This window comes from Cucumis sativus, chromosome 6 (genome assembly GCF_000004075.3).
Source record: "Cucumis sativus cultivar 9930 chromosome 6, Cucumber_9930_V3, whole genome shotgun sequence".
NCBI classification, from domain to species: Eukaryota; Viridiplantae; Streptophyta; class Magnoliopsida; order Cucurbitales; family Cucurbitaceae; genus Cucumis; species Cucumis sativus.
Window position 1 is genome coordinate 9,325,817 of NC_026660.2, and position 12,010 is coordinate 9,337,826.

Consider the following 12,010-nt stretch of genomic DNA (forward strand, 5'->3'; position numbering starts at 1 on the left):
ATAAGGTAGAGTGCATTTTGTAGTTTCTATGCGGGATGCAAGGATGGGTGGCCAAGGCTTGTTAGGCATTTGAAGTCAGCTAGGCGGAAAAATTATAGAAGAACCTCTAAGGACAAGGCTTGGCTAGGCGTTTAGGTTTGTAATGATATGCTAAACGAGTTGTCCCATGTGGCCAAAATAAGGCAGCATGTGTCAAGGCAAAGCGACATGATGCATTGAGGCCAAGTGAAGGCTATGGGTTTTAAGGTTGAATGTCATCCAAGCAAGTAAGCATTAGCATTAGTCGTCCTAAGAAAAACGGCAAGTATGAGGTTTCTTAAGACTATCATGCAAGAACCAATAGTTAAGGAAACTTTGAGGAGGAAGTTCTTACAATCAACTTATGCATTTTGGCTAATTTCAATTGCAAATTCTTTCTATATGAGTATAATTTGAAAGGTTGGGTTGCCAGACAAAGGAGACACGAGGAAGACCAACAACCATTAAAGGAAAGCCTTAAAGATCATTTCTCAAGTGAATTGGAACAATGTGGAGTTCATGAGAACTATATAACACATCCCTTGAGGTTTTAAGTTGAAATATGGAGGTAAGAAAATTAAGACAATTCTAAACAACTTTGTAAAAAAAAATTTCTCGTTTGAGTTATAAAGTTCGAGTTATTGACCTCCAAAGTTGAACTTAAGTTCTAAACGAGAAAGAAAATTATGGATAGAGTTTAGGCTTGGCCAAGTGACAAGAAGGACAAGGCGAGCTGAGCCTGAAAGTCAAGTGAAAAGAGGTTAGTTAGGCATTTGAGACACGAGCGACTAGGCCATGCAACATGCCCTACGCGCAAGGATGCATGCAATGTGCGAGACGCGCAACCATGAGGCTTGCAACATGCTAGGCGTGAGGTTAGCACACATCAAGGCTTTTCAGATGCACGTGCCAACCACCCTGTCGCACATACTCTGCGCTCCAGCCGTTCCAAATGAACATTTTTAATTGTTTGTGTTACTTTTGCCAATTTTGAGTAAAGATTTGATATTGTCTGGGGTAAAGAGATTAATTAAGGCATAAATATGGATATTTCAAGACAAGAGGAGTTTGAAGGATTTACAAGCTAAGAGGTTTAAAGGATTTTCAAGAGTTGAGCCACGAGTTGTGAGTGACAAAATGATTTTAACATGAGTTTAATGCTAAATGTTTCTAAACCTGTTTGAGAATTCTGAAATGATATTTCGTTATTGATTTAGCAAACGTTTAGCAAAACATAAGTTTTAAGCTTGAGTTCAAAAGTATATATTTAAAGCATGATTTATAAACTATCCCAAGCATACTTATATATGAACATGAGATTTGAAAGAGAATTAAAGCAAGCATGTATTTCAAGATAGGTTTTCAAGAATGTTTTCATGAATCTATACCCATATGTTCTATGTTACTCTCTATGACCTTATATACACATAGTGGTTTTCTGTTACTAATGTGAAGGCTGACGAGCCTATGTTTCTTGCACATTAGTGAAGATGCAATCCGTTGTGCCTATATCGAGAAGGATACAGTTAGAACTGTACCTATGTTGAGAGAGGTGCGTCATTGACAGCGTGGTGTACCAACACCCACATTTCATGTTAAGAGCGAGTTATGGATTTATAATAAAGTAAATTTTATGATATGTTCTTTCAAATGTTTATAAGTTCAAGTTTCATGATTATGAAATGATTTTAACTTCTTGAATGTTTCTATAAGCCAAGGATTTATTCAAAACTATTTAGAAAAGCATATTTTATAAAACTGTCACTCACTAAGTCTTTTGACTTATTCATTCAAATGTTTTCTCACTTTTCAGATAGTGATCATCATGTCGAGCCTTCCCTACAACTGCTAGTTACTAATTGTGAGTGAAGGTCATTATATTTTCATAGTCAGTATGTTATGTTTTAGTATGGTTTCAAGGCCTAGATAGTGAGTCGTAATCAAGTCTATGTTTATTCTGATGTACCATAAAGGTTGTAGCTAGTGGTCCAAGTTGTCAACAAAAACATTTGGCTTGTGTTGTTTGTATCTTATAAGCATGCATCTATGTTGTGACTGCTAGTTGAGTTAGATAGGTTAGATGGTTGGTGAGTGTTGTCAAAGTATGGCGATGTTTGCCAACCCTTGCACCCTCTTTTGTGGTCAAGTTAGGAGTAGAGAGAAGAGACTTTAGGAGTGAGTGTGACAGATTGTCCTTCAACATACACAGATCTCGAGTTAGACCAGAGGGTTGGAACCCAAGTTTGATCGCTTCTAGATTGGCTGAAAGCCAATGCGGACCGTATGGAGTCCAAACTGGACTACATTGAGTTCAAGTTGGACCACATGGACTCCATATTGGATCGCATGGAGTCATTCTTTACAACCAAGTTATCGACCATAAAGGAGTTGCTCATGATCTTAGTTAAGATATGTTGTTTTTGCATTTTATTGTTTACATTAAGTAGTACATGAATGTTTAATTAATCAGTACATGATCGTTTAAGTTTGACATATTTTTCATTTCTTCTCAGAGTGTGTCTCAAAATCCTCACACATCATCTAGAGACATCAATGACAGAAACGATAGTGAGGAAGGAGGTGATGAGGATGGACAAGTACACAAGGACCACAAAGTTGATGTGGATGAGACCCATCAAGCTAACAAACATTCGATTGAACTAGTTGTGGACCCATCGAACGATCAATCATATACGAACTCCAAAATTGGCTTCAATCTTGACGAAGATTTAGGTGCTAACAGTTGAAGAACAATTGGTGAATAATTCATGATCCAGTCAACAGTCTAAATGATAGAGAATCTTATTCAAGATGTTGTGTTGGTTCTTCTAATCCTACCATCGGATGAACAACACTCCGAAGAACCTCCTTTCAACATACAAACCCTCACCAAGAAAAAAGTAATTGAACCATCACTAGATAAGGACCAGGTATGTATGACATGTACAATTTAAGGTTTATAGTTGGGTCACTTAAAGTAAATTACTAAATATTGATGGATTATAGGACAAGGATGTAAATCCACCATGACATAAGAGGAAGAAGTCAGAAAATTCCCACCCGGTGAGGGAAAGAAACAAAAAAAAAATGTTGGTTGATGAACCCTCGCCTATAGTGCCTATTCTAGAAGTCAAAGAGAGGTGGATACCAAGATACGATCCCCTTTGGTCGGTTGATGGAAATTTGTGGAAGGCGTACTTGTCTTGGAGGGAAAATCTAAAAACCGAAAATGAAGAACGGAGTGTTGTCTACACATTCCAGAAACAAAATTTCTTCCAAACACTAGAGAAAAACACATAGGTGTTAGGAGATGTAAGTTAGACCCACATCTCATTTATTTATATAATATGTTGCTAATACTTAACTCTTTTTTGTAGACCATGGATATGTTGATGATGTACGTTTAGAAGAAGATGCTTTTAAGAATGGATTTATGCATCTACCAGTTTACAATATTGGACGCATCATTTATTAACGTTATTTCTAGTTAAAAAGACTTCATCAAAATCAGTTTGATGAACGTTATAGTACTTATAATTTTTCTTTTTCTTGTTCTCTAAGCAATTTAGGAGGATGAAATTATCGTTGCACAATTGGATTACAATGGGGTATTCATGCAAGATGGTAACAAAGCCATATGGTCAAGCCAAACTGATCATATCCAACTATGGAATGATCTGAAGCTGAGATACTTCTTTGACTACGATATTGGTAACATTGAGGATCGTAGATCATGATTGGAAGTAACTAGGTATTCGGTTCGGTCAACATAAGACAACATTGGTTGATGGTTGTGGCTGACATAAAGCATTGCAAGATACATGCCTTTGACTTTATGCCCAACTACAATGAGTAAACGATTGTTGACGGATGTGTCATTCCTTCACTTATGATAGCAGTCAGACTTGACACTTCAACTTCACGATTCAACCACGACCGGTGGTCAATAAATAGAAGCGAAGAAGTGCTACAATATGAGAAGTCGTTGAATTGTGGTATTTTTTGTGCTAAATTTGTTGAGTGTCTTGTACGTAATTCTTCAAAGGATTGTCTAGACCATAGTAATATGAAACTATTTAATATATGTAGCCAAGTTATGGGCCAATAACTATTTTTGGTAGAATAACATAATTATTGTAATCAATACTTGTAACAAATGTCTTGTAATTAATTATTGTAATAATTAATTTTCAACTACATGTTTTGAACTAGTCTAAATGTTTTCATCCATTTCCATAAACCATAATTTAAACAAAGGATCGTATAAAGAAGCTAAACGATACTGTATAATTTTAGAACACGATGTAATCTTTTCGTGAGATTCATCGGGATACATATCAGAAAGGTTTAGTTTTTAGAACTCGATGCAATGTTGCTTCGAGGTCCACCTAAATGTAAAACAAAAAAGGCTCAGTCTTTAGAGCTGGGTGCAATGTTGCTTCGAGATCCACTGAGATGTAAACTAAAAAGGCTTAGTTTTTAGAACTCAGTGCAATGTTGCCCTGGGATCTATCAGGATTTAAAACAGAAAGGTTCATTTTTTAGAACTCGGTGCTTCGTTGCCTTGAGATTCTCCAAGATTTAAAACAGCAAGGTTCATTTATTACAACTCGATGCTTTGTTTGCCTCGAGATTCTCCAAGATTTAAAGCATAAAGGCTCATGTTTTAAAACGTAGTGTCAGTTCGGCCAAACTCGGGCTCGGGATTTTTAAACTCGAGCTTAATTCTGCCTTATTTAGTGAAATTCATCCCGAGATTCATATAACATTTGACCAGTTTCCTGTGTGCACTCACGTGGTTGGCTATGACTGGATTAAATGAAATCGCATACTCGATACATGACTTTGTTTTGAACTTTAACCCTTTTTTTTATTAAAACCTACTCTATTTTTGTTATTAGTTTGGAAAAGAACATTATTCTTGAAATTAACTCTTTTCTCTAGTTAATCTAAAATGTACCCTTGAGCTATGTTAATTTTAGTGTTTAAGTGATGTATCTATATGTATGTTAGGTGTTTTTATTGATATATTTGAGAATAACCAAAATGTGATGTAATTGAATAATTGAATTTTGTTTTTGTTGTGAATGATTTAGATGAATAGGTTATGTGGCTCCATTTATAGCAACGTTTATTAACCTTTTTAAATATGTGGTATTGTATGGAACCCACCCCACCATTCTTTTCTATTAGATTATGAAGTTTTATCCAAATATATTGGATATTATGTGTTTATTATGTCCCACAAATCAATTGGAATTTCTAAAGGCTAAAAGTCCATTTCACCCAAACCTTTCATGTTTTCTTGTCTAATTTTCCTTTTTTTCCTTTTCCTTTCTTTTAGATATATTCTCAATCTCTAATATATCTTTTCCCCCTTTTTCATTCTTTATAAGTACATATATTATTAAAAATCTTTAGGATTTCAAGAACAAATCACTCTCACAACCATAATTGTTGAGTCATAAATTTTGAATCTCGAAAATATGTTTCTATGTTAAAATAATATTTGAATTCAACTAATTGAAGACCAAATCTATGAACAAACTAAGCTCATTATCCTTCCATTATGGAAAATGGAGGAAGAAGAGTGGAAGAATCGAAGGCAAAAGCACCCTCTCTAGATTAAAGTTTTGAAAATCTAAAGCATGTATTGTAACTCCAAGCTTTGAAGCTTTGAAATTCGTAAGATTAACTCTCTTCAAACTCCCAAATTCTGAAGACTAGAACTCTAAAGCTCTAACGATTTAAAATATATAACTTTCTTGAAGTTGTATAGCTAATTCAAGACGATCAACAAATTAGAGACTTTCAAATTGTTCAACAAGATCAACAAATAAATGTCTGTCAAGAATCAATAAGCTTGAAAATTAAAATTTATTTTTTCGAGAGAAAGAATCAAATATTAGAGATTGTATTCACTATATTGAAATCAATACAAATACAAAATTCAAATTTTATAATTAAATTTCTCCCAAAATCTCGTGTGAATAATAACTATAAGCTTAGTCCCTTAATTTTATGTTTTCGTTTTAGAATTTATTATTTTTTATAATTCCAATTATGTTTAATAAGTCTTTCAACTTTAAAATCGCTAAAATTATAAATAAATCTATCAACTTTCAATTTTGTTTCTAATATGTCTTTTAGTATATTATATATATATTTTTAGAAAAATTAATAAATCATTATAAAAAGATGAATTCCAATTTTATGTGAAATAATTTCGCAACTTTTTCCTTAAAACGTGAAATCAATCAAAATTACACAGATTTGAAAATTCTAATAACTTAATCGAAACGAACTACTTACACATTATAGACTTAGATTTAATAACCATTTTGTTTTTTGTTTTTAAAAATTAAGTCTATAAACATTAATTTCACTCCCAACTTTCTTATTTTGTTATTAATATTTTACCAAAAATTTAAAAATACAAACAAATAAAAAAAGTTATTTTTGCTTTTAAAGTTTGACTAAGAATTCATTCATTATTTATTATTTAAAAAAAGATGCAAATCACATATTGTTACCAAAATGACAATTTAGAGATTATCAATGACCAAAAACCTAAAAGTAATGATGCTAAATTTGTAATTTAACAACAAGAAAATTATATTTGTCAACATATTGAAACTTCCACCACTCTATCACATACAATTTAACAAGTGATAATGTTTCCAATTTCTTGATAATAAGAGAGAGAGAAAAGGTAGGTTAGTTATTTGCATAATATTCATATACCTTCAATTACAAAATTAGAAGTTAGGATTCTGATGCGAAGGCTGTTTTCAGAAATTTTATTTTTCTTTATACAACAAGGATGTAAAGAAAAGAAATAAAATAACATAAAAAGCTTTGCTCTACAACTTAGAGGAAGAAAAACAGATTTAGAAAGATGTACAATGCATAACAAACACTTCCACATGAATATAATGAGATGACATTGTTACATTACAACAGCACAAGCAATAGAAAAGATAAAACTACAAAGGTACAATGTATCTTATCATTTAAATCAGAGTATAGGGTTGGATGGCTTTCATCATGTAATCACCCGCCACACTCAAAATTCAAAAATGTAACCAAAAAAAAAAAAAAAGGCTTTAGGAGATTCACCTCAGATCTGATGGGGGCAGAGGGCAAGTAGGAACAATCTGAGTCATTTGTGAACTCATGTCAAGTCCTACCCCGGGTCGGTTTGAAGACGATGACGACAATGGCTGAGGTGGTAACGAAGAAATAGCATTGAGATTCGATGCTGCTGCAGCATGCTTAATGGGGTACACTTCAGTGACTTCTTCTGTGCCCTCATCAAGGTATATAACATCTTGCATGGTTAGCTGGTGGTATTCAACAATCTCCCTTAGAAACCGATTCTCGCGTGCATAGACTGAATTTTCATGCGCCAAACGAGCCTTTTCTGCTAGAAGGGTTTCAAGTTGAAGTCGTATCTAAATGAAAAACATCAGGAGTTAGAACTGAAAACCAATTGATTAAAATTGTTCATGACTCACATTTGACATACATTGGAAAACAAATGAAAGCATAACTTCATTTAATGACGTAATAAACCAAGAAAGGTCAAAGAACAAAGATTCGATCAAGTTAGAGCACTGGGTTTATATGCAGAATTGCTATGCCAGAAGAAGATGTTGTATCTTACTTCACAAGGCCTGCTTGAAATAGAATTAAAAGATTATATGAAAAGGGCAGGGGAAAAGTGGTTACCAAATCATCATCTTCTAGGTTGTTTCCCCTCTCACGATTCTCCCGAAGAATTTTATTTTCTTCTTCCAGCTGAGCACATCGTTCCTTCGCAAAAGCAAAATCTGCTTTGACAGTCTTCAACTCCCTAAGAAGCAGCTTTGCTTTGGCAGCCATTGCCATTGCAACCTATGGAGTCAAACACAAGAAATGTCTATTTTTTAATGGGTTTAGATGATGTCAATGTTCATAGAAAAAAGGGAATCCATGAAGACTGGAAAAACAGATGCAATGAAGAAGAATGGGGTAATGAAACGAATGTGCATAAATAATTTGTGAAGACGCCTACCACATTCATTAGAAAATCCATGGATGCAATTTTGGAAAAACAGAATTGACATGCATTTATACAGGACAGAGTCATTCTGAACATAAACAAAAATTAGTTTATCCTATGACATTAAAACCAACCTAACATAAAGAGTTGAGGAATCTACAATTTTTTTCCCACGAGAAGTAACGGATAAAGAAGTTAAAGCAGGCTTCAAGTATCAGCTGAACTTGTGTTCCTTCCCATTTTGTCTTTAAAGGTGTTACTATTCAGCATGCACTGAAGAACAGGCACATACAAACACTCAACACTCGCTTTAATCCTTTCGGTTATAAATACTCTACATTCTCCAAACGATCAATGTGATGAGGCCCAAAACATGATAAACTCTAAATACAAATCAGATCACTTCATATGAACTCTGAAAAAAGGTGACACATAACAAATAATCGAAACCTCTGCATGAGTTTGCATCATATCATAGCAGTAAATACAAACTTATAAACCAAATACTTGAACCAATATGATCCTTTGATCCCCAAATCTTCTAAAAATGAACAGGTAAGAACACCCAAGGAAAAGAAACGGATAAAACCAACTGGTTTTTTTTAAAGGCTTGCAAGAAAAAATCCAGATTATTCTGTCTAAGCTAACTGATTTATATGATCTGTAAATAAGTTTTTTTCTTTTCTTATCTTTTAGAGGAGAAACAAAATTTTGAAATGTAAGTTTTAAGCAACTGTTCAATCATATAATTTCATAAACTAGAGATATACAGTTGCCACCTTACGTCGCGAGATGCCTTCAGCTGAAGTTCAAGGCCAGTTTGCATTTGGGTTTGTGTTGGAGGCTGCGTCTGAGATTCCATGTTAGACCCAGAATTTGGTGTCTGATATTGTGCCACTGAACCACCAGACTTTTTCTTAATATGCTTGCGAGTTTCTTGAATGATATCAGCCGTTTTATTTTCAACAGCCGTAAGCTTTTCCTGAGAAGGTGACAAGCAATATCTTTAAGAATAACCTAAAATAGAGATCAATTAATCTCAGAACACTCAGATAGTCCATGACCCCAGATGTTTTAGCGGTGTATATATTTCAGAAAGAAGCATAGAATGTCCCTGTTTTCTGAAAAATTAAAGGGGTAATTGGATAGGCTATTGAAATTTTCAGATATTGGGTTACCTCAAAAGCATTGCCAATATAGTTAAGGGAAGATGCTATGGCGCCCAGTCCCTTCTGGAAAGAAGAATTTTCTGTTTTTGGTTGGCTTTCATCTGATTGAGTTCTGTTATGATACTGGAAATTGCAAAAACATACAAAACCTTGGCAGTTCATTATGAGCAGGCATATTTGCATCCTACTAAGAAACTGTATAGATAACATTTCCTCTCATATACTGGCTACTGCATAGGTCAATTTTTTTAGAAAATCTTACCTTGGCCCTTGTAGCTGAACCTGCACCTGCACCAGCACCTGTACCTGCAGGGGTACCTGTACCAAATCCTTGCTCCCTCATTCTTCCAGGTACTTCAGGTTGTTGGACGCCATTATCATCATCAAGAATTGCTTTGGCCTTTCTGGCCAAAGCACCCCAGAATCCATGTTTAGATTCATTCAAACTTTTCATTGATGTATATTCATATGCCTTTGAATCCTACATTTATACACACCATAAATTTTGGAGAAAAGTTAGCAAAACAGAATCCATTTAAATATGGAGGACAAGTGCAAAACAAAAACTGATAAGTAGCACTGTAGAAAAGTGAAAGCGCCACTGCAGAAGTAAAATGCAGAAACGGTACTCCTGCCAAAGATATAAACCTAAACAAAATTGAGAGTGTCGTGCAAGATAGATGGAAAATTAAACCCCTTTGACTTACTATTTCTGTATTTCATAAGCAATGACTTTCCATCACTTGGTTCAAATCAGGATAAACAGAATCCATAGGAAAGCAATGCAAAACACGTCCTTCATAATTGAGGGAACTAGTAGCAGGAAATTTACACCTCCTAGAAACTAGATAAAGTAAATGCAAAGAGAACACTTCTTTGAGCGTCAAAAGAAACAAGAAGAAAGTGTCAGGGGAAGAGGTATTCAGTATCTCTAGGAAGATAAGATAGTAAAGAATGCACAAAGGATTATATTTTAGATGATCAACAAAACAAGTAGCAGGCAGAGTAGTCTTTATCAATAATACGGAAAAAGAGAAATATAAACCTGTTAAGAACATTTTTAAATATCTGAGTAATCTCATTCTTCTTTTCGTAGCAACTTAGGAGAAAATGATAATCAAGGATAGAAAGACAAAGTGCAACATTCAATGCGGATAGAGAGAGGCAATTCTGCTGCCAGCTGGTCTTCTGAGCAGAATGTTGCCCCTATATAAATTAAATTATTTCTTTTTCAAACCTCAGGTTATAGGGAAAACACTTCTACATCTGTAATCGCATACATAACAAGGCTCTAAGCTAGTGAAGGAGAGATTGTTAATCTCATAGAACCAACTTTAGAAGGCAGGCATCATTTGCTAATAAAAAATAGCTTGGAGGATAAGGCACCAAATACTATCACAAAGAAAAACAATGGTTTGATCCCCAGCCCCACAGTTGTTGAATTAAAATATGAAAAAGAAAAACCCAGGCATTATTTCTTTTCTACTCTCCTCTTTATTTCGTAACGTAGATCCAGCAGTAAAACTTAGTTCTCATAAAAACATGGTTTCAATACACTGGTGCTGAAAGACCCAATATGCAGAGACAACACAAACTGGAGCTATCAACCATATTTACAAGTTCGAATAGTTAATGGATTATCAGTTCAGCAATAACGCAAGAACAAAACCAGCTTCTAAAGCAATCAAATTAACAAGAGTAAGCCACAACAGTTTGAAGATTAATAAAAGACAGAAACTAAACCTGAACAGATGAGGGGGAAGGAAAAGATGAAGAAAAAGCGGGTTTCGAGACCCGGGAAGCAGAGCGTGCAGCGTAAGCGGATGAGAGTGAAGAATCCCTATGAGCCGACGAGGCTTTTATGGCTTTAGCAGCAAGAGATTGTGGGGAAGATGATGACCGCGAACTACCAACAGCATCATTGCCACTGTCGCTACTAAGATCATATACATCATCATCTTCATTAGAAACAAAACGAGTAGGACGCCGAGAATTCCGAGCTACTTCTTCAAAATTTGAAGCTCTTGTCGCCCCTTGCTGCCGCCTCTTGTATTCCATATCCGTGTTTTTCCCTAAATTCCAAAAACCCTTTGGCCTGTCTTAAGAAAACGAAACCATTTCTGGAAAGAAAAAATGAACAAAATCCCACCTCCAGCGCAGAAGAAAGAACTAGCAGCAATTGAAATGGATGTCGAATTTCAATTTCAGCGCTGTAAACTAGCTTTTCAGTGAAACTTCGAGAACAGATTCAGATTGGTTGAATGAGGGAAGGGGATGATTCTTGTATTTGAAGAAGGAGAAATAAAATGAAAATGGATTCAGAGAAGAGACATGAAACAAAGAGTAGTTGAGTTTGAGCGATTGACGAATCGTTTCCCCTCGGATTCCTTCTCTCTGACTCGTAATCTGTTGTTTTTCCCTCTAGCCTCGGTCGTCGGAGCCCACAATTCCGGTTGAAATTAGATCTTCATTTTTTAGAATTTATTATTTATTCATTTTCTTTTTCGGCTAATTTTCAATTAGCCTCTGCCTTATTCTCACATCTAATATTTATGGAAATTTTGTAGCAATAACTCAAAAGGCCCACTTCAAAACCAAAACAAATTCTCACATTCATATCACAAATGCTACAAATACCATAAATGTCATCGTTACCGATATACTTTGATACACCGGTATAATTGACACTTCTAGATAATCTTTAGATCTTAATACACTTGACGTACTATGATACTCTTTGATACACTTAATACTCTTTGATACACCTTTCATACACTTA

General features: G+C 34.7%; 1 protein-coding gene across 2 annotated transcripts; it reads right to left on the minus strand.

Annotated features, from left to right (window-relative positions):
* Positions 1–6,907: 6,907 nt before the first annotated feature.
* LOC101205186 lies at positions 6,908–11,743 on the minus strand. 2 transcript variants are annotated; one of them, XM_031887814.1, is made up of 7 exons: positions 11,381–11,743; positions 10,975–11,303; positions 9,494–9,712; positions 9,241–9,354; positions 8,847–9,044; positions 7,750–7,914; positions 6,908–7,472 (listed from the first exon to the last, which is right to left on the minus strand). In XM_031887814.1, the coding sequence occupies exons 2-7, from the start codon at positions 11,287–11,289 to the stop codon at positions 7,134–7,136; spliced, it is 1,350 nt and encodes a 449-aa protein (XP_031743674.1). In that variant the 5' UTR covers positions 11,290–11,303; positions 11,381–11,743; the 3' UTR covers positions 6,908–7,133. The 2 variants fall into 2 exon arrangements, with proteins under 2 accessions (XP_031743674.1, XP_011656966.1); XM_011658664.2 differs by having other exon boundaries at positions 10,975–11,743.
* Between the last annotated feature and the right edge of the window lie 267 nt (positions 11,744–12,010).

What these genes read in the sequence shown, in the direction of transcription:
- LOC101205186 (XM_031887814.1), bottom strand. Translation starts at nt 11,289, where the DNA reads ATGGAATACAAGAGGCGGCAGCAAGGGGCGACAAGAGCTTCAAATTTT. An exon ending in CTTCCCCCTCATCTGTTCAG is followed by an intron (nt 9,713 to 10,974) that starts GTTTAGTTTCTG and finishes GTATAAATGTAG; the next exon opens with GATTCAAAGGCATATGAATA. An exon ending in AGCTGAAGGCATCTCGCGAC is followed by an intron (nt 7,915 to 8,846) that starts GTAAGGTGGCAA and finishes TTGACTCCATAG; the next exon opens with GTTGCAATGGCAATGGCTGC.